This window comes from Lepisma saccharinum, chromosome 10 (assembly GCF_977018435.1).
Source record: "Lepisma saccharinum chromosome 10, izLepSacc3.1, whole genome shotgun sequence".
Lineage (NCBI taxonomy): Eukaryota > Metazoa > Arthropoda > Insecta > Zygentoma > Lepismatidae > Lepisma > Lepisma saccharinum.
The window spans coordinates 63699517-63720676 of record NC_139238.1 but is presented as its reverse complement, the minus strand read 5'-3'; the positions used below and the strand labels follow the sequence as shown (position 1 = coordinate 63720676).

The 21160-nt window shown below is 39.5% G+C and overlaps 1 protein-coding gene across 1 annotated transcript; it reads left to right on the top strand.

Annotated features, from left to right (window-relative positions):
- The first annotated feature begins 5002 nt into the window (after positions 1 to 5002).
- On the top strand, positions 5003 to 5323 carry LOC145994131 (uncharacterized). The gene has a single exon (XM_083130221.1). The coding sequence runs from the start codon at positions 5003 to 5005 to the stop codon at positions 5321 to 5323; it is 321 nt and encodes a 106-aa protein (XP_082986347.1).
- The last annotated feature ends 15837 nt before the right edge of the window (positions 5324 to 21160 follow it).

Here is a 21160-nt window from a genome sequence, read left to right as displayed (position 1 = left end):
TTTTGGAGAGTGAGTGTGAAGAAACGTATTAGATCTTCCACTGTTACTGGATGTCGTAGTGAGTTGTCAGGTTCTGTAGCAGTGTCATTGGTACGCAGGGGAACTGTTAGGTCAGGGTGTTCAGGTATTGCATCTGGCTTAGCTTTGCATTTGTAACTGTATGTAGGATGGTTTTCCGTACATGTGACACATTTTGGTGGAGCAGTTTGGTTTTGACATTCTTTGGTTGAATGGGGTCCTGAACAGTATCTGCGTTTATCTCGGTTTGGACATGCAGCAGTAGTGTGCTTGTTATACTGTTGGCATTTTTCGCACCGCAATGGAAGAGATTGTTGTTTAACTTTGTACCTGCGTCTGTATATGTATGCTCCACTGTGTAGTAGGGTGTCTACAGCATTTTGTGAGTCAGTTAGGACCCGCACCATGTATGTGGGTCCGTTGTTATTGCGAATACGGATACATTTGCGGAGTTGTACACCTTCGCATTCGAGTTCCTCAAAGATCTTTTCGTCTGTTAAGCTAGGTTCTACACCCCTGATGACAACTGATATTAGTGGGGATTTATGTGGTGGTGGTGTTTGTTTTTGAGTGGAAGCATTCAGTGTTTGGATGTTTGCTTTGGCTCCATAAATTTCAAAAGAAGCTTTGTTTCTAATTAGTTTTGCAAAGTCTGGATCTGGTGATTTCAATATGATGCCATTACGGGTGAACAGTATTTGTGAAATTTGTGCCTTTGGCACATATTTAGATGTTTGTTGGAACACATGTTTTGCTGTATTGTATTTGGTGTTGTTACGCGCTGAAAAGGATCAACTCAACTGAACTGAGCAAAGCAACGCAACAACGCAGAATCACTCCCCGTGACACCTGTCACGCGGATTAAACATTACATGAATTATAATACGGTCAGGATAAGTGCCTACAGTCGGAGGTACCGAGAATAAACCTAGGAGGATTTGATTTTAAGTACCTGAAATGACGTTACATAATACTACGGTGGTTCTGAATATACACATATATTAAAGTACAGTACATCTTGCCCTCTTTCACTCGATCTCTCATTCATACACTCATTCCATGGCATATTGTGACATTATGACAATTACAAAGGTTAGATTAATTAATACTTTGACTATACTCATGCTATTTCTTGGCTACATTGCCGTTTACAATTTACCGTTTAGGATTTTAAGTATAAAGTGAATAATTGTTCCTTGTGCGAACCCCTTTTATCTTTTCTGAAGGTATAAATATATTTCAATGAACTATTGTTGGCTGTTAACATAAACTCTGATCTACAAAGGGGTTAAAGTATAGAAAATTTGCAATAAATTTGACCATATGATACCCCGTCCGAAAATTAGTAGTTTTCGAGATAATCGAATTGCAATTGTTTTTTTTAAAAAATGACAATTTTCCAGATAAAAGGATGAATGGAGAAAAAACTGCTCATTGTATGGAACTTATTTTAGCATTTTCTGATAGCTAACAAATAAGTGGTTTGTTGGAAAAAAAAAGTGTTTCCCAAATAACAATCACATGTAAGTACCGGGTGGGTCTAAACTTACAAGTGATGATAAAAAAATGCATCCTTAGTTTACTTGGCAACGTATTAATAACAAAAATGGTATGACACGAAGCGTACAAATTACTTAAATTACTTCCTTGTGACATCTGCTATCCAACAAGGTACAAATGTTGGCAACATTCACATTTGTGTATAAGAAATAATACTTTGTTCATCTTCATATGAATGAAATCAATGAACAATACAATTAAAGAACATTACACGTCTTGCTCAAAGTGGGCACCTCCGTTACGAATGCAGGCACGCAGGTTTTTACGGACATTTGGTCTCTTAACTCGTGATGTGATGGTGTCCTTGATGTGTTGACCAGCTGTTAAGATCCTCTCCCGGTAAACATCGGTAAACTCGCAAGAAGAGCTCAGGGAGAGGATCTTAACAGCTGGTCAACACATCAAGGACACCATCACATCACGAGTCAAGAGACCAAATGTCCGTAAAAACCTGCGTGCCTGCATTCGTAACGGAGGTGCCCACTTTGAGCAAGACGTGTAATGTTCTTTAATTGTATTGTTCATTGATTTCATTCATATGAAGATGAACAAAGTTTAATTTCTTGTACACAAATGTGAATGTTGCCAACACTTGTACCTTGTTGGATAGCAGATGTCACAAGGAAGTAATTTAAGTAATTTGTACGCTTCGTGTCATACCATTTTTGTTATTAATACGTTGCCAAGTAAACTAAGGATGCATTTTTTTATCATCACTTGTAAGTTTAGACCCACCCGGTACTTACATGTGATTGTTATTTGGGAAACACTTTTTTTTCCCAACAAACCACTTATTTGTTAGCTATCAGAAAATGCTAAAATAAGTTCCATACAATGAGCAGTTTTTTCTCCATTCATCTTTTTATCTGGAAAATTGTCATTTTTTAAAAAAAACAATTGCAATTCGATTATCTCGAAAACTACTAATTTTCGGACGGGGTATCATATCGTCAAATTTATTGCAAATTTTCTCTACTTAACCCCTTTCAGGGAATACATCTAATTACCAGTCACCCTGTATATACCAGGTGTATAAGCTTAAATCTGCTGTTTGCTCATAGATGGCGTTAGTGAGCGTATGAAGCTACCATGAGCACGCCATACCTGGTGTTTTTATGAGTTGGACATCTGCCAACACAAATCAGTGCACATCGTTAGCAGGTGCAGACAACAACAGACAGTGTTCCTGTGGTAAGCATGTCTAGTTTTGTGCCAGAAAAAGAGCATATGCGGGAAGCTCTGCTTTTCTGCTTCCATTTGAAGAAATCGGCTGCTGAATCGCATCAAATGCTTGTGGAGGCCTATGGTGACAGTGCTGTATCGGAAACAACGTGCAGGGATTGGTTTAGTCGGTTCAAAGACGGCAATTTTGACCTGAGCGACAAGAAGCGTGAAAATCGGCCCAGGAAGGTTGAGGACCATCAATTGCAGGCTCTTTTGGACGAGGACGATACCCAAACGCAAAAGATGCTTGCCGAGCAATTGGGTGTTACTCAAGCAGCCATTTCCATGCGTCTACGTGCCATGGGAAAGGTTCAAAAGATCGGAAAATGGGTGCCGCATGAATTGACCGATCGGCAGCTGGAGAGACGCCAAAACACATGCGAAATCTTGCTTGCCAGACAAAAAAGAAAGTCTTTCCTGCATCGGATTGTGACTGGTGATGAAAAGTGGATATATTTCGAGAATCCTAAACGCAAGAAATCGTGGGTTGATCCCGGCCAACCATCAACATCTTCCTCGAGACCAAATCGCTTCGGCCGGAAGACGATGCTGTGTGTTTGGTGGGATCAACAGGGCATCGTCTACTTTGAGCTGTTGAAACCTGGTGAAACTGTCACTGCCCACCGCTACCACCAACAACTGATCAAATTGCACCGTGCTCTGTGTGACAAAAGACCGGATTATCAAGAAAGACATGACAAGCTGATTTTCCTCCACGACAACGCCCCATCACACACGTCAAGACTGGTCCAAAACTACTTGGAGACACGCAACTGGGAGGTGCTACCCCATCCCGCCTATTCACCAGACCTGGCCCCTTCCGACTACCATCTGTTTTCGTCGATGGGCCACGCCCTCGCTGAGCAGCACTTCGATTCGTATGCAGACGTCCGAAAATGGCTTGATGAGTGGTTTGTCTCGAAAGAGAAGGACTTTTTTTGGCGTGGTATCCACAAATTGCCCGAGAGATGGGCAAAATGTGTAGCTCGCGAGGGCAAGTACTTTGAATAAATTTCTTGTTGCTTTCTATGAACAAACCATGTGTTTTTCTGACTACAAAACAGCAGATTTAAGCTTATACACCTGGTATATATATTGTATATATATATATATATATATATATATGTAAAATTATATAGTTTTGACAATGGTAACAATGATTGCAACATTGAGAGGCAATTCTGTAACTATGAAACGTGACTCTTGCACCTGCAAGACTGCTAGAAGCAAGTAGAGAGAACAAATCAAGGATTGATAAAAATTGCCGAATGCTAAAAGAAATCATTCCAATTCATATGGTGATGGAGAATAGTCATCAGTGCCAAGTACAAAAGGCAAGTACAAAATAGAGTATATTGATTGTATGTAAAATTATGCTTCATCTGTTACTTTTTGTAAAATAATAAAGCGTAGAAGTAAAAGTTTTCATCATATGCTCTCTAGTACAAATGCTCTCCTCTCTCCATAGTATAATCTTGTCATTCAAATTTATGTAACCCTTTTTTCCCCTAAACAAAGCTAGTATTTTTTTAGTAGGTTTCATGTTTTTTACGATAATATTTGAAATTTAGTGTTAATCCTTAAAAATGCCAAAATTACATTACCTTCTAGTTTGAAAGCAAAAAAGGGAAATGCCTCCTTAATCATCAAACATATTTACGCACTTTATACTTGTTTCTTCAACTTTTCGGTGTTACTGTTAAATTTTCAGAACCTCATTCATATGAAATTAAGTTTAAAACCAATATATTTAAACCATTGTGCCTTCGCCGATGACATACTAATATTGGGAGATTCCGAAAGAAATTTACAAAAGAACGTGAGAATTTGGGAAAAAGAGTTAAAAAAGAGGGGCATGAAGATAAATGATAAAAAGACTCAGACCATGATGATGGCACGACAGCCAAATATACATCAGATTGCTTTGAATAATGGAACGACATTAGAACAGACTACAGATTTTAAATACCTCGGGGTTATAGTGCAGCAAGATGGTAGAATAGATGGTGAAATTATAGCTCGATCCCAAGCCTCAGGGAGACTCTTTAATGCGCTAAAGAGAAATTTCCTAAATAATCCATTAGTGACCAAAAATACGAAAATCCGTGTGTATAAATTGATATATTTACCTACATTACTTTATGGTAGTGAAACCTGGACATTGACAAATAAACATAGGAGTAAAATACAGGCTTCAGAAATGAGATTTCTCCGCAAAATAGAAGGGAAAACAAGAAGAGACAAAATTAGGAATCAGACCATTAGAGCTAGCCTGGGCGTATTACCAGTGCTTGAGAGAATCGAACAGAACCAGTTACGATGGTTTGGGCACATACAAAGAATGGAAGACTCCAGAATAGCTAAACAAGCCTTGAATGCAAAGATGCAAGGAGCAAGACCACGCGGGAAACCCAGAAGAACATGGGAAGAAGATGTGAAGGCAGCTGTAGAGGCTAGAGGAGGAGAGTGGAGGAGAGCAAAGGAGTTGGCCCGAGACAGAATCCGATGGAAGACCCTCTGAGAAACCTCAACACCGCAAGGTAGAAGAGGATCGACTAAGTAAGTAAGTAAGTAAGTTGCACATGTGGACTAGCAATGGAAAATTTCTGCTTACTTGCACAGTCGCACATGCACAATCAAATAAAGCTATTAACCAATGAAATTTTAATATCCTAATCATTGAGTGTCATCTCCTTGAAAATATACGTAAAATATTCCTGTGCCACTTCCCTCTGCTTCCATACTTCACTTCCATACTTCGACTGTGGCCCAAAGGCTACATTCAGTGGGTTTTGCAAGGATTCTCTTTCCACACAATTTTTTTGAGCAACTATCTCCAGGCATTCCTCTCTCTCATCATATAGTGTTGCAACTCACATATCATTGAAAAATGAGATTTTTTCTCTCCCATTAGAAATTAGAAACTATCGTACAAATCTGATCCACAAACCCTTTGATGCTGTCATCGAGTTTTCAATTCTTTGCAAGCAACAGGAGAGTGAATGATGCAATCAGTTGCTTACATTGCCTCTGCATTGCCAAAATGTGCAGTGCGGTCAAAAGCTCATTGCCTTCATCTTTGTCCAGCATAAATATGTTAAGAATTAATGTGTATAGATAAATGAAGCATGTTGTTGGCTTCATCATGTCTTTGGATCCGATATGGTGTACAAGACAATTTTTGTGAACTATAATTGCCAAAAAGGTTTTGACAACACTATCTTCATGTGATCAGCAAGACGTCATTGTTTTTGTGCATTAATATGATTGATTGATTTGGTGTTTTAAGTCCACTTTATGCACAGTAAGGCTAATCGGGACTGGACCTACAATTTAAAGTGGGATCCGAACCACTTGTGCCTCCACCGGGTATCGAACCCGGGACCCCTTGTTTCCAAGGCGACAACGCTACCACTGCGCCATCGGGGAGGCCCTGTGCATTAATATCGCTTTTCGTCTCTACGATAGGGAATGTGTATATGTAACCAGTTATTTGTATTTGTTCATTAAGCATGTATTTCATGTAAGGTGAGTGTCTTTCCAACTCACACCTACAAAACCACCGAAAGTTTCAGATTCTTTGACACATTTGAGATCATAATGCAGCTAAACAGAAAACCCAGGCATGTGCGATAGGAAAGCAGGAGAAGAAGCAAGTGACAATCCTCTTTAGTTCATGAGTTTGCTGGAGGAAAAGACGAGAGCAAAACAACTGACAGTAAAACCAGGGTTGAAAATTTACAATGTCCCTTGATAAAGTGAAAGGGAAGGAGCAAACAGTCTTTTGATGACAGAAATGTTCCCTAAAATAGGGAGTACAATGGTACTTGTGAAAACTTTATATCAGATGTGACACTATTTCATGTACGGAGACATGTGAAGTAACAAAGGGAAAATTTTCTTTTTAATATTTCAGTTGTTACTTAAATTATTTTCGATATAAAAAAAATATTAGAGACTGCCCCTTCCTTAATACCATTAAAATTTCCAAAGACCAAAACGTAGTTTTCAGAGAAACACTGTCCGAGATTCAGAATGATATATTGTAGTGTATGCTTGTAGTGTATCATCAAGGAATTAAAACAATCAAATCAGACTATGTTTTAAATGAAGCAGATAATCAAGAAATAAATTTTTCTGTTGAAACAGTCAGTGAACAACAAAGATACCCTCGTCTACTATCGAAAATCACATTGTTCCTTTTAACCTTGGAATACTGGAATTCAAAATACAATTACCATCTAAGTATTCAAAAGTGGGTGTGAGTAATTGAGAGGAGTGATAGCTCTTCTTCTGAATATTAGGCTGAGATATACACGTATGGACTCAGATGACAGTTCGCCACTGGTCTGCATGGTCTCAAAAGTAAGAAAACTGAGTGGAGGTGGTGCACTTGTGGCTGTAAAAAACGACCATTCATCCTTTTTGGTAGGAGAACCGATGTCTGACTCTAACTTACTTAAAGTCCTGCTTAACAAGAAATTTCCTCTCTACTAGGTGTGATGGTTAATAATTCTTAATTGATCCGAAAGAAAACAAGTGTATCTGGGGAGAAAGGTAGCAAATGCTTTATTCAAAGTATACACCATCGCTAGCTATACATTGTACCCATCTGTCCATCAAATTCTGGATGCCCTTCCAGAAAAATCGTTCACATTTTAAGGTGATCCAGTCAGCAAGCCATTGTTCGACATCTTTGTAATTGTTGAAGTGTTGCTGGGAGAGTGAGTGAGACATCAATGGAAACAAGTGGTAGTCCGAAGGGGCTAAGTCTGGTGAGTATGGCGGGTGGGGCAAGAATTCCCAGCCAAGTGCAGAAATGGTGTCTCTGACACCTTTCGCTGTGTGTGATGAGGTGTTGTTGTGCTGCAAAATCACTTTTCCCTGTCTTGTCACACAATCAGGGTGCTTTTTGATCAATACATGGTTTAAATTGATGATTTGTTGATGGTAGTGAACAGCATTCACTGTTTCACCTGGTTTCAGAAGCTCATGGTACACCACACCCTTCTCATCCCACCAAATGCACAGCATTGTCTTCCTTCCGAATCGATTCGGTTTTGCGGTCGATATTGAAGGTTGTCCTGAGTCAACCCATGACTTTTTGCATTTTGGGATCTCGAAGTGGATCCATTTTTTATTGCCAGTCACTATCCGATTCAAGAAAGAGTTTCTTTCATGCCGAAAAAGGAACACTTCACACACCATTTTTTGCTTTTCTATTTGTCTGTCGTTCAGATGATGTGAGACCCATTTTCCTGCCTTCTGGATCTTTCCCATGGCACGAAGACGACCAGATATGGTTTGGCGAGCAACATTTAACTTCTCTGCCAGTTTTTGTTGCATTTGCGTATTGTTTTCATCCAACAGTGCTTGCTGGCCCAGGCGATCTTTATCTTTCAAGTCGAAATCACCACTTTTGAATCGTCGAAACCAACGCACACACGCATCGTGCATTAGGACATTGTCACCATACGTTTCCACAAGGATACCATGGCTTTCACTCGCGTCTTTCTTTTGATTGAACAAGAAAAGCAGGACGTGCCACACACGCTCCTTATTTGGTTTGAAGTTGAACATGGTTCCAACACAAACCCAATATCACGATCACTCACACTTTGTTGCACACCCACGGCATTTTGACAGGTACGGTCCTGGCAACACACTGAATAACAGTTGAGACTGTGCACCAACCCTTGCTTCCAGCGCCATCCAGCGACGAAATGAAGAATTATTAACTGGCACACCTGGTATATTGGTGTTGTGTACTCCCTCCCCCCAAATCAACTAAGGCATTATGTGACAAATTTTACGACCTTATTGAAACCCATACTAAACCAGGAGATATAATACTATTCTTTGGTGACTTTAATTTACCAGAGATTACAAGTGTAGATGCTGATGTATTAAGTCTTACGCCAGTGTGTCTCAATCAACAACTTTTTATGTCATACCATGCTCTTAGGAACATAAACAATATTCTAAATGTAAACAATAGCTTACTAGACCTAATATTAATAAATATTAGTAATATAGATATAAGCAGACAGCTGCACCCTCAACTTACTGGAGTACACCCATCACCCCTCAATTATAACTGAGGTCAAATGTCTTTCCATAAAATCAAGTAAATCAAAACAAAACTTTTTCACCTACAACTTTAAGAAAGCCGACTATTCAAAACTCTACAGTTATGTATCACAAACATATTGGATGTTAATAAATAGCACCCATAACATAAATGAAGCTGTCAATATTTTCTAAGGATTAATTTTTGGCATATTTGATGAATGCATTACTCTTAAAAAATTACAGAAGTGAACATATCCTTACAACATTGATTGTCCGCCGGAATACCGATGCCTAGTTATGTCCTAGCACTGATTTAAGTTATGAAATGATTTGATTTACGCAGATTCGCGGTAGATTGGCGTCATCTCTCTCACACACGCACATGGTTGGATCTTACCTTCACTGCATTCCCTCTGACCTGGGTAGGGTGAAAGTGGTCCTACAGTTTTGGAAGACATCTGCACTCCATTGTTGTACTTCGCGGTTATCCTGGTTGGTGAAAATGGATATCCCGGCAGTTCCGTATGGCATCATCGGATCCTGGCTTCACTCGTTCACTTCACAGGGACGTCCATGACGGTACACGTACACTGTCGACTCCATACGACAACTAGCGCAGTAGTAGGTCAGTCCTTCACGGTTTCACATGGACTCACATGGCTATTAAAGGTTATTAACTTCGGCTAACTTAGGACGTTGTTTCGGACGATTGACACAGGTGGACGTGTCTGGCGTTATTCTCACCTACCACACGTATGTGCACGAATGCGTTGACGGCGAGGGGGAAACGACCCCCCCCCCCTGGGTCTACTCTGCTCTACTACATGGCTCTAAAACACTCACTCGAGGAGAAAACAAATCCAGACCTCGGATCCGATCGCGACTCTGAGCTAGGTCGCACGTAGCTCACACTCCGGTGGCGATTCTAGGCAAACTGTTTTTTCGCTATTCCGAATCATCCCTTTTATTCCAGATTTGAACGAAGTGACGCCCTAGCCTCAGTGTTTAGGTATTCATTTATTGTTTCTGGTGCTTTGGCCGTTGTCCTCCTATCCTGGTCAACGCTCACTCCGGTCCTTAACCTCTGGTAGCAGCCCCTCGTGCAGAGATTAGGCTAAATCCTCGGCTATTGTATTCGACACGTTCAGTAAGGGCCAACTCACCAGGATACCGTCTCCCATTGAATCCAGCTATGAATCTTTAATAATTCATAACTCCCGTAGTTCTGTTCTGATTAGGCTCAAATCTTGGAATCAGTACTTTCATGATGTGGTCTTCCGCTGGTTAATATCTCATCCAATTCGGTCCATTGGTTTAGAAGTTGCTCTTTTCCTGCTATTCCCCATAAGAATGCATGTAAATCCGAATTCGGGCGAAAAACGGTGGTTGAGCAAGTTAGTGTTGGCTAAGACAGTCGCTAGACACCTGTATTCGCGACGGATTTTAATATTACCAATCGTAATTAATTCTAAATAACGGGCAATTAGATTAATTACCTGTTACTTAATATTTGACCGTTATAACATTCCCCTCCTTTTAATTATGAATTTTTTCAGAGCGAACTTGCGAGTGACAGGAAAAAAATCATACCACATATTAATGATATTTGTTAGTGGTTGCGCACTTAGGCGTCTGAATAGGGACTCGAACCCTGGACCGTATAACTTTCAACCCAACATTAGAATGAAGTTATACTTCCTGCAATTGTACTATAATTATAAAAATATAAACGAATATAATAAAGTATACAAGAATACAATACAAAGTACATTTTAACATTGAAATCTCAACATATATTACCACTTACATACTAACTTTGGATACACCCTGTAGTTTTATACATAATAAGTGAATACTGAATAATAAGCTAAATAAGATATAAGTAAATATTTGGTTTGCAATTTGTTCCATCTCACACATATGTTTGTATACCTCTTCCATTAATTATAAGAAATGTCTACATTTTTTGCCTCTTAATATAAAAAATAATCTCTAATTTTCCTATTGTATACTTTATAATCGGGTGGCTCTAGTGCGATATTTTCTTCAGTGTCTCCTTTGACCTGAGCCGGACTGTCGCAGGAGTCTGCTAGTCTCCCGTCGGGCCTCGAATATCGGGTGTCTGCTCCAGAGATTGCTGTTCTTGCCTCATTCTACTTCGTCCGGGTTGGTAATCCGGGGAGAGTGGGTCCAAGTTACGGCTAGTAGACGGTCTATTCCAGTCGGGTAAATTAGCACCAGTCTGTGGGGACACGACTGTTCTAACCGCATTCACAGCACGATTCCTCTCAACTTGTCTCGGGTTGTTTTGACCCCGGCAGTGTTGCCATCTCGCGTTTTCTCCATCCCTATCGTCTCTGAAGTGTTGTTGTTGTGGGCGGTGATTGCTGTACTGGCCTCGCTGTAGATAAGCTTCTCTATGGTTCCTCCCCGAGTTCTGTCTCCGACTATAGTTTGTTGCCAAGTTTACTTTCGGGAATCCCTCTTGCCTTCCTTCATCAAAATGTCCATACTTTCTTCTGTGATTTTTGTTTTCCCAGGATGCTCGTTTCTCTTGCTCTAGCGCGTCCAAATCGCAAAGAATCATTGACATCGTGTCCAGGTTGGAAAGTGCGTCTCCGGTTAGCTGACGTTTCACATAATGTGGAAACATTGCACGTATTGCGGCTAACATTTCAACTGTCTCAATTCCGGGCTTCAGGGCGTGGAAATCATTCACTCGCTGCCAAAAGAATTGTTTATAGGTGGTTTTCTGGCTCTCATCAAACCTGCGATTTCTAAGTAAAGTGATTTTACGTTCTACTAGCTGGCGACCTTGAAATTGTTGCAGAAATGCTTGTTCAAATTCTTCAAAGCTATCAAATTGTGGATTCCGCTGCTCGAGCCAGATCCTTGCACTCCATTTGAGTAATTTTCGCATTAGCCTCAAGCAGTCTGTTCTATCGATACCGTACAACAAACAATCTTCCTTGAAGTCCCTTATGAACATTGACGGTAAAGCCTCGTCGTGATCGGGGTTGTACGTTTGGAAATGATCTAGGCTGACTTTTGAGAATATTCCGCGAGTATTCGACTCCGGGTTGGAAACACTGCGTGTCTCCTGCTGGGCGAAAGCGTTCAAGCTCGGCGAACTCCCGCTCCGGCCGATGACGTCACGCGCTGCTTGGCGACCCAAGGAAGTTGGTGATGATTGACAGGTCGGCTGGTTGGTCACGTCTGCTGCGACGAGCAAAGGAGTTGGGTTCGAATCACTGGACGTTGTCTCCAATCGGCGAATCTCTTCGTTCTCGTTTCTTCTCCGTTGCCTGATTTTGAAACCCTTCTTCAATTCCCGTGTCGCCTCTTCCAGTTTCCTTAGTAGTTGTCCTTCCGAAATCTCCCTTTCTTCCATTCGTTCTAATCGGCTGGTTATGCCCGTCTGATTCTCGGTCATTCTTGCGTCCAACGTTAAAATAGTTTCTTGAACCTGACGTAACTCCACACGCAGCTCTTTCTCCATTGTGACTACATTGTTGTTCGTCTCTTCATGTCTCTTTTTGCATTCATTCTCCGACTGAAGTACTTTCTCCTTCATTTGGTCATTTTTGAATAGCAGTAATTGGAAACGGCGGTCCCACCTTTCTTCTCTCTCTTCCCACTCTTTTCTTCTTTTTTCTTCCCTTTCTTCCTTCTGTTTTCGGCGTTCTTCCTTCCTTTCTTCCTGTTATCTCCTTTCGGCAGCCTCTATCCTCCGCCTTTCTTCTTCTTCTCTCTTCCTCTTCTGTTCTCTTTCTTCATCTTTGGCGTGGATATAACTAATTAGCTGAGAGAACATGGTCTGCACGTCCATCTTTTCTGGAACTGGCAACCCTGTTACCGACTGATCTTTCCCTAGATCCTTATCGACGTTGCCGGTTGACGAAGCGCCTGCGTCTTTGGAATGCTCAACCCCTGGGCGGTCCATCGTATTGTTGTCTAATCTCTTGCGGAGACGAGTGATCTTTTGCATGCCTCTCTGTGCCGATACAAGCTCCCTTCTTCTTCTTCTTCTTCTTCTTCTTCTTCTCGTGGCTGGCTATCGCCGAAGGAAAAAATCAAAATTCTTTTCCTGGTTTCTGGTTTCAGATCCCTGGGATCGCTCCCCTCACCTGCTTCCGTGCGTCATACCGCGTGTCCTTTTGTCCTTTATCGTCCGAAGTTAATAACGCCCAAAGTTAATAAAATAATAAGATTCTCTAATAATTCTGCTATGGATAAATGCTATAGTCGCGACAAATTATTTTCACAATTACACCAATAATAAACACACAAAATGGTTCTAGCTACACATGGATTGCATATTCAGTTAATTAAAATCACCGTACAAATTACACATTAATACTTTAAATGAACACGTCTTTATAGATTCTTATCAGGATTTGCAGTTACGGGTTGCAATTATTTAATTTACCAAAAAAATCTTAGTTCTCCCTTAGCGTTCAATTCTGGTACCCTGTCGTAGACATTCGTAGGCTGAAGACTATCTTTAAAAACAAGTATTAGATTCCCTTGGTAATAGACCGAACTGATTGTTAACCATTACAACTAATTAGAATACTCGTGACCTCCAGGTTCCTTACTAGCCTGCCTGTAACATCGTTCTACGAGCCTAATTCCTATTTGCTTCCTATTTGTCTACTCTTCTATTTGCCTATTCGTCGATTATTCGGGCCTACTTTTTATACTCTTACTTGTCTATTCGCATACTCGTCGATTGTTCGGCGTACTTTTTTACTTGCCTACTTTCTTATTTGCCTACTCGTCGATTGTTCGGGCGCCAATTTTTGTTACGCGCTGAAAAGGATCAACTCAACTGAACTGAGCAAAGCAACGCAAAAACGCAGAATCGCTCCCCGAGACATCTGTCACGCGGATTAAACATTACATGAATTATAATACGGTCAGGATAAGTGCCTACAGTCGGAGGTACCGAGAATAAACCTAGGAGGATTTGATTTTAAGTACCTGAAATGACGTTACATAATACTACGGTGGTTCTGAATATACACATATATTAAAGTACAGTACATCTTGCCCTCTTTCACTCGATCTCTCATTCATACACTCATTCCATGGCATATTGTGACATTATGACAATTACAAAGGTTAGATTAATTAATACTTTGACTATACTCATGCTATTTCTTGGCTACATTGCCGTTTACAATTTACCGTTTAGGATTTTAAGTATAAAGTGAATAATTGTTCCTTGTGCGAACCCCTTTTATCTTTTCTGAAGGTATAAATATATTTCAATGAACTATTGTTGGCTGTTAACATAAACTCTGATCTACAACATTGATTGTCCGCCGGAATACCGATGCCTAGTTATGCCCTAGCACTGATTTGATTTACGCAGATTCGCGGTAGATTGGCGTCATCTCTCTCACACACGCACATGGTTGGATGTTACCTTCACTGCATCCCCTCTGACCTGGGTAGGGTGAAAGTGGTCCTACAGTTTTGGAAGACGTCTGCACTCCATTGTTGTACTTCGCGGTTATCCTGGTTGGTGAAAATGGATCTCCCGGCAGTTCCGTATGGCATCATCGGATCCTAGCTTCACACGTTCACTTCACAGGGACGTCCATGACGGTACACGTACACTGTCGACTCCATACGAGAACTAGCGCAGTAGTAGGTCAGTAGTAGGTACGCTTCAAAAAAGAAGTTGTGTGTTATCTTTCCCTGATGCGGTAACTCCCGCTGGTGAGCAGTGTCGAGTGAAGCTCCTGCCTCTAAGTTGTTGGCTGTCGTGCTGATGCAGCGGCACCTGCTGATGCTCGCGTAGATACGTGGAGGCTCCTTCGAGCTGACGTCGCGAGGAAGGTGAAGCCATGAAGGCAGACGCGAGAGATGACAAACGTTGCTGACATGTAGACCAGGAGAAGAGGCGAATCAAGGTATCTCGGCGTGATGAATGGAGCATCGGTTAGTCTTAGGTAGGACAAGGTTGATTTGAAGTTCAGTCGTGGCAGGCAATGGACACTGCGACGTGAGTGGTCTTGGCCGATGCAGTGGTAAGTTTGACTAGTGTGGTCACCAGTGCTTGTCCGCGTGCTGGCCCCGGGTTCCTCAATATGGTCTTGCAGATAAGGAATCCGAACCGATGTGTAATATGCCTTCATCGGGAATCGAACCCGGAACCTCATGAATCATGAGGCTCGGGGTTCGATTTCCTATGAAGGTATATTGATTTTCATTCAAATTCTTAATATTTATCTCTATATTTCTTGTAACGACTCGCACCATTCCACTCGATTACAAATTACAAATTCAAAATAGAATGTTTTCGTAAACCAGTTGTTACCGTAATATATATTTTCAGAAAATTATTTTTGAAATATTTTCAATAAACGTAAGGAGGTGGACACTATCTCTTTCTGATATTCCGATTCCTATTGTTGCACTGGGATATATAATTCTGCTCGAATACAGCAATTTCTCTTATTTTCCCACACCAAGTTCAAGAGGTCCAGAAAAGTAATTGTTTGGGGCCAAATGGGCAATACGACCCTGATAAGGACCTGCATTTAATTTCTCACCCAGCTCCATGTTTAGGAATTAGGTTTCGACACGGAATGCTTGGTGTAGCTCAGAATAAACATGACATCAACTAATGTTCGGGGAAGGGGGGGATGTCATTTGACATCCCAGAGTCCTGTCTACCTAATTAACGTTGCATATCTGTAAGTAGCATCATGTTAGGTGCGAATGGGTGGACAAAGGGTTGGGAAGAAGAGGTCCTGGCCGTGTGATTTGAACTTGAGACCTCTCGGTACTAGTCTGACTGTGCTCGTTCGGTTCAATATAAAAGTGGACAACATGACCAGGCGTTCAAGTGACCCCCGAGATCACCGAACCTAACTGTTTGTGACTTTTTCCTTTGGGGGTACGTGAAAGACACAGTGTACGTACCTCTACTACCCGCAACTATGGATGATCTACAGGAACGCAAGCTGTAAAGTCTGTATACTGCGGAGAGTCTGGTCCGAGCTAGATTATCACATCGATGTTTGCCGAGTAACGGGAGGGGCGCACATCGAGTGTATGTAATCAACTGATACCACTTGGAAATTTATGAGGCAATGAAACTGTAGCCACAAAAGTGAAAGAAGGAACTAAACAAAATCAGTGAAATAAAGGAATAAAGGGAGAGGAAAAGAAAGAAAGTGTTATAGAAACAGAGAACGAGAGAAAAATATGTAGTAAAGTAGAGGATGAGAAAGAGAGAGAGAGAGAGAGAGAATAAAGAAATATATAAAGAAAACAAGAAAGAAAAATATGCAGTACAGTAAAGGATTAAGGTAAGAGAGAAAGATAGAAAAGAAAATAGACATAGGGAGACAGATATAGACAGAAATAAAAAAGATTCAAAAAACGGAAAGAACTAGGGAAATTGAAGAAGCAAGAGTGAAAAAGAAAGGGAGAAATGAATAAATTAATCGACATACGGAAAAAAAGGAGCTCGAGCGAGATAGAGACCGAAATAAAGAAAATGAAACTCAAGAAAGAAGGTGAAAGAAACGAGAAAGGGACAGAGATAAAGAATAAAAGAGGAAAAGAAACAAAAAAGAACATAAATGTAGTAAGACAAATAATCAACAAGAGATTGTGAGAGTAATGTAAGAAGAATTGATTGTAAGACAGAGAAAAGAAGATCTAAATCTAGAAAGATCAAGATGAAGGTCTAGAAACAGAAATGTATAAAAACAGAAAGTTAACAAACAAATTAATAAATAAGGACATTTTCCACATTCCAGGAGATGGGGCAAGTCGTCCCCATCCCCGCCATTCTTTCTTTGTATTGGAGATTTCTTATTAAAATAAAAGTGTAGGCCTAACTATAATCCACGAGATGACAATGAAAGAGCAAAATGCTATTTAGAAACCTCAAAACTGGAAGAGAGTTTTTCGAAAATATTGAAAATGACAATAAACTATTTTTTTAATATATTGAAAAATATATAATAGAAACAATGTTTCTTGTTTCTAAATAAAGAAAAGAAAATGTCATTATGTTTGCAATAGTCTTCAAGGTCCAGAGGAAAAAAGTATGGCTTTCGATCATCTTATGATCAGACAAGTATTGGGCATGATAAAGTTAAGATTACTTCGTCTACAGAATAAATATAATTGAATTATTAGTTTCAATACATAAAAAGACTGTGGCGTATTTATTTAAATGTGTGAAAAACTAAATAGAAAGTTCAGATGGTAAAATAAATGTAAAATTCTAGAAATTAGTAATGGGAAAATTTGTTTTAAATATAATATACGTAGCATGAAATGCAAAATAAGTAAATTCCATGAAGTCACTAATGAAATCAAAGAAAAATACAAGCATTTTTTTTTGCCAAAAATATCTCACATGCTATGGCTTTTGATGCATTTTCGAGTAGCATGTGGTACATAAGCACTCACTCCCAATTACGGACTCGTCTCTTGGCTCGTTAGAAGCACTAAGTGAACGTAAAATTAGTTTTTCGTACACAGTTAGGATTCAATTTGCTGACCTAAAAAAACTATTAACAATTCACTTTTTCATCAGAGGTAGTAATCACAACAATGATTTACTTTGTTTGTTGGTCATTTAGGACCTACCAAGCTTGTAGCGCGTAACGAATTTTGCTGGTCCGGCTTTGGCCTGTGTTCGGTAAGGGCGTTGTTACCCCTATTAGTAGTTGAGCAGAGATCCAACGAACTTGTTGATCATAGGCGTCGTGAGGGGAGGGGGTGGAACAGGTTCTTCGAGCCCCCACCCGGTAATTGGCATCCTTGCATTCAAGTTACAAACAAAAATATAGGTTGTTACTTTTCTTGTTAATAACAGAAATACATTGCTGTTAGTTATTATTCGAAGATAATAACGATGTAAAAATAAAAATCAAACCGAAAAAATTGAATGTAAAATACAGGAAGGGGTTTGTTTTAATCTACAGTCATTTAAACTAAGTAATACGAGGGTCACTATTTATATTTTGAGCCTTGGCAACACTGATTGAAGTTAGGCGCGATTTGACGTTTGCACGGAATCGTCTGGCATTATTGACCATAACGAACTTCAAATGTTTTGTCAATAGCTTCATTTGTGTTGTTTATGTTGCCTTGGAGATTGCGCGACAACAATAAAATGGAATTAACTCGTGAACATTTTCGTGCGATGATTTTTTACGATTTTCGACGTGGATTATCAAGACAAGAGTGCATCGATCAACTTACGTCCACATTTGGCGATAAAGCCCCATTCTTTGCCACTGTGAAACGCTGGTATAACGAATTTAATCGTGGCCGCCATTCGCTCACCGACGAGTTTCGCGAAGGTCGTCCAAAATCAGTTGTTGTTCAAGAAAACATTGATACTGTGCAAAACCTAATACTGCAAGATCGTCATGTGACATACTGTGAGATTGAGGCAACCATAGGCATTAGTTCCACCAGCATATATAAAATATTACATGATCATTTAGCTGTGAGAAAGGTATGTTCTCGTTGGATCCCACACAATTTGACAAAAACTCAAAAAGACGCTCGCGTCAATTGGTGCAAACAAATGCTCAATAAATACAATCGTGGTGCTTCTAAAGACGTATATAAGATTGTAACAGGTGACGAATCATGGATATATGCATATGAGCCGGAACGTAAACAGCAGTCGACTGTATGGGTGTTTCAAGATGAACCCAATCCAACAAAAATTGTTCGCGCTCGAAGCACATCGAAAAAAATGGTCGCCTGTTTTTTCGGGAAAACTGGTCATGTGGCAACTGTGCCTTTAGAGGAACGTAGAACGGTCAACTCTGAATGGTACACAACAATTTGTTTGCCAGAGGTCTTCGGTCAAATACGGAAAACAAACAAACGCCGTCGGATCATTCTTCATCAAGACAATGCCAGCTGTCACACATCTCGTCTAACAACCGACTTTATGAACAGTCAAAAAATTGAATTGATGGGTCATCCACCGTACAGTCCTGATTTGGCACCCAATGACTTCTTCTTGTTTCCGAATGTCAAGAATAAATTGCGTGGACAACGATTTTCGTCGGCGGAGGACGCCGTTGATGCGTTCAAAAACCATATTATGGAGGTGTCTCAAGAAGATTGGAAAAACTGCTTTGAGAAATGGTTCGAACGAATGCAAAAGTGTATTGACCATAAAGGAGAATACTTCGAAAAACAATAAAGCAGTTTTCAATGCCAAATTCCTGTTTTTTCATTGTTAGGCTCAAAATATAAATAGTGACCCTCGTAAGTGGTTTCACAGTTTTCAAAATTCCAAGAATTAGAGTTTTATGTGAGAGTGTACACAACATAAACACCATATGGCTAAAATTTCTTCCCAACTTTTTAAAGCTTTTGTGTTTTGAAAGTGGTGTGTCAATGTTAATAATAAAACAGAATAACTATACATTTCAGTACACTAACTTTGTGGAATGTAAAAAGAAGTAACGAAAAACAGTTGTGCTATTTGGTGGATCGAGTAGAAAAGTCTCCCATTGCTGCTGCTGCTGCTACTACTACTACTATTACTACTACTACTACTACTACTACTACTACTACTAATAATAATAATAATAATACATTTGGAATAAAATTAGTTTAATAATAATTATTACTTACTTCTATTCATGTTGTATCAATTGCCTGCCCCCCTACAATAATTTTTGGCGACGCCATGTTGGTGATATGTTCTTCTAGGGTAATATTCAGCAAGAGCTGAAAATGTCTTCTCATGTACCGGTTGTGTGCATCTGTCCGTCCGTGTCAACTGTCAGTTAGATATTACAAGAACTATACAAGCAAAATTTGATGGACTGGTAGACCTATCAAATAATGGGGGTTATTCCTGAGTAAACAAAAAATAATCGATCAGGCAATTCGATTATATCGATGGCGAAAAACTAACTTCCGGTTGGACCAAGTTTCTAATATAAACAAATTGAATACAGATTGCCTTCGAACTTATTTTGTTACGAAAGATCGGATACAAAATGGATCACTTGAAATGTTTAAGTAATATGGAGAAACAAAGGTAATCGAAGTAATTGGCAAGTTCCCGGAGCTTTAGGATGAAGATTTATGGAACAAAAGTAATGTTTTCCGAGACAATGTTGATCTTCCACCAGCGGTTTCGTCAGGAACTTTACTTTTCGTCAACTGGATCTAAAATTATTTTTTTGTTATTCAATAAATATTCAATTCTTTATTAATTTCCTTAGTTTTCGCGATCAAAACTACATGTTTTGTAAGCTATAATGAATACGTGCAGCTATATCTATATTCTTATACCGTCTTTTTAAGTATTAATGTAATAATAATATCCGTATAATAATTGATTGATTGATTTAGTTTATTTTACTTCGCGTTTTGTGCCTCTTGGCTAATTTGCGAAGATGGGGATGAGTGAAATTGATGAATATTCACAAACAACCAAGCCCGACCGGGATTCGAACCCGGGACCCTTGGCGTCGCAGCGCGATGTGCTAACCACTTTTTTTTTTTTTTTTTTTTTTTTTATTTCTATATAATTTACATTACACAATATCAATCATCAAGACTTTACACAAGTAATTATGAGATTTACAAATTGGTACATAGTGGATTTTACAATAGGTTTCAATCTGTATAGAATTTTACATAAGATATTATGTTAAAGCTAGAAATCCGTCTTTCACGTCGATAATTCAATATAATTCCCATAGTTCTACTAAGTAACTTTTCCATCTTTCTTTGTCAGTATGTTCAAAGTTTACATAAGATATTACATTACATTATGAAGTACATTAATCAATTGTTATTAAGCTACAATCGTACCAAAGTTACGCTATTTCTTTTACATTAGTACATTTTGTAAAAAGTTTGCATACAAACTTCTCTTGTAATTGTTCAGTTGTAAGTATTCATTTTGTACATAATTCTGTAATGATTCTTCACATTTGGCTGGTCTCTTCTTTAAGACATAATACACATACTGAGCTATAATCCACTGCACAGCCTGTAATTTGGTTTTTGGATAAAAATTAAAGTCTGGAAGTAGGATGTGGTCTACTGTAAGATAATTGGCAGGAAGTCGGCACATTTTTCCTAGTCTTTGGCAAAGATATTGCCAATCATCACGTATTTCGGAGCACGTACTGAGTCTATGTTCCAAAGTATCACTTTGATTACAAAATCCGCACTCTTCGTTCCCTTCCAATTGTAGCCGGAACGCCATCTGTTTTGTCAAGACTTTGTCATGCACTGCTAAGTACCACATAGATCGCAC

What these genes read in the sequence shown, in the direction of transcription:
- LOC145994131 (XM_083130221.1), top strand. Translation starts at nt 5,003, where the DNA reads ATGAGATTTCTCCGCAAAATAGAAGGGAAAACAAGAAGAGACAAAATT.